The 2160-nt window shown below is 38.1% G+C and overlaps 1 protein-coding gene across 1 annotated transcript; it reads left to right on the top strand.

Annotated features, from left to right (window-relative positions):
• The first annotated feature begins 970 nt into the window (after positions 1-970).
• LOC106761491 (zinc finger protein 1-like) lies at positions 971-1914 on the top strand. Its single transcript, XM_014645045.2, has one exon. It carries the CDS (start codon positions 1012-1014, stop codon positions 1768-1770), a length of 759 nt encoding a protein of 252 aa, XP_014500531.1. The 5' UTR covers positions 971-1011; the 3' UTR covers positions 1771-1914.
• The last annotated feature ends 246 nt before the right edge of the window (positions 1915-2160 follow it).

Genomic DNA, 2160 nt, shown 5'->3' with positions numbered 1-2160 from the left:
CCGGTTTGAGATTCCAATAATATATTCATTACAAGCCGAATTGAATGGCTCCTTAAACAAGGAAGCACTAATTTTGTTTGGTTTTCAAATTTCACAGAAATACGTCACACATATAGTGGGCCTGGGTATGAAGTTGTGACTTTTGAGTGTCTATCCAGAAACCACAAAAACTGAGGAAGCAGAAAAGGCCGAAGTGAAGGAAATTTTTCTTTCCAAAGGAGAGATGCAAAGGGACAGTTTAACAACAACTGGGGACATGTTGGCCTGATTGATGGACTTTCAAGTACGAAGGGAAGTTTGTTTGGTTTCAAGTTTGGTCTCCATAACAATGTTTGTCTCTGTGTCCTATATGACATTATTAGGTTCGCTTTTGAACCCGCGCGTGATGGCATGATAATCTTCTCCTGATCCTTGCTGCACCCAAGGGCCAACTACAAATGTTGTACCTTAATGCTGCTCTCCAACACCATATGACAGAGACAAGAGACTTCACTTCACAACATCTTCTAAAGGGAGAGGCTCCAAATCATCCACCTCATGCAGATTTAAATCTTTTTTACCTATACTACTTCAACCCAAACCAAAACCTTTTTGCATGTGTGGGCCACCATGTAAAAGTACAATGCAAATACACAATTGCATGAGTCTCACTCTATACAGCAGGCCACATGGGTGGTGACACTGTCACTCCTGGATTTTCAATAAAAGTCAAAAATACTGTCTACAACTACTCTCTGCTCTATCTTTTCAATTAACTTTCTACATTCATCATCAAAATCTAATTAACTTCACAGTAAGCTGATTACCTCTGTAATAAACCTAACCCACTAATGTGATGCTGACCTATTTAAAAAAATATATAACTCATACACTTACCTGTGACAGTAAATGATAAAAAATATAGTAAATAAAATAGGAATATGGTTTGAGTCTCCTTCAATATACTCCTTTTGTCCATTTAAAGCTAGGTGTCAAGAGTCATCATACTAGAATTTTATAAAGTGGCCTACAATGGAAACACTGAGCTACCAGGCTCCCTTCTGTGATAGCCTTTCTGCTGGAGTGACTCCTTCAAGTCATAGCACACCATTGCAGAATCCACAGGAGAAGAAACTTGAGGAAGAAGAAGAGAAAAAAGGAGATACTTTACTGGATCTAAATGTCCCTGGTGATGATTCTGCTACTGGGTGTAGTCCGGTGCTGAATCTCATCACCTGTCTGGAAACGGATTTGTCATCAGAAGACCCCCATGAGCCAAGAGTGTTTTCTTGTAACTACTGTCAGAGGAAGTTCTACAGTTCACAAGCTCTTGGTGGACACCAAAATGCTCACAAAAGAGAAAGGTCCATAGCAAAGAAAAGTCACAGATCAGTATCATCCATGGTGGCCCCAGCAACAGATTTTGGAATTCCTTTTCCTCACTATCCCACTGTGGCTTCTCTGCCTCTCCATGGTGCTTGTGGTAATAAACCACTTGGAATTCAGACTCACTGCATGATTCATAGGCCTCCTCCTCTTCTTTCTCCTCACTTCTCATTCAATGGTTTTTCAAACACTTTTGGACATCATCATGGGTGGTCAAGACCCCTTATTACTCAACAACCTGGGATAGGGAAGTTAACTATGGAAAGTTGTCGCAAAACATCACGAGACAACGTTGGCAGATTACAACTCAAGTCAGCAGGTAATGAAGAAATAAGTGAATATCTGGTTAGTGGAAATACTGGTCAAGAGAAAAAGAAACACCTTGACTTGTCCCTAAAGCTCTAAGCATCATCAAAGTTAGTCTTTAATTACTAGGTTAATGTTTTGTCAAATTTATTGTTTAACAGCTTGCAATAAGGTAGTGTTGTAAATTTGTTTGAGAGGAAGTTTGTTAATTCCTTTTAAGGAAGGTTTAATTTTGTGTTCTTATCTGAACATATAGACAATTTCTTTTCATATCTATGCTAGAATCTGTTAACAGGCCGTTGTAAAATCATTCTCAAATTGAAATCAATCAAATATCTGAATTGATGCGAGCAATAAATCAATTCCCACTATCTTCACGGATGATTTATTAATTTCCATGGATCCGATGTAACTTTTCCAATGAAAATTCTGACAAACTGAACACATTTCTAGATTGATAGAAGAAAATTAAGATACATTATAAATGAT

This window comes from Vigna radiata, chromosome 5 (assembly GCF_000741045.1).
Source record: "Vigna radiata var. radiata cultivar VC1973A chromosome 5, Vradiata_ver6, whole genome shotgun sequence".
Classification (NCBI taxonomy): domain Eukaryota; kingdom Viridiplantae; phylum Streptophyta; class Magnoliopsida; order Fabales; family Fabaceae; genus Vigna; species Vigna radiata.
Note: the sequence above shows the minus strand (reverse complement) of the source record. Positions and strands in the feature narration are given on the sequence as shown.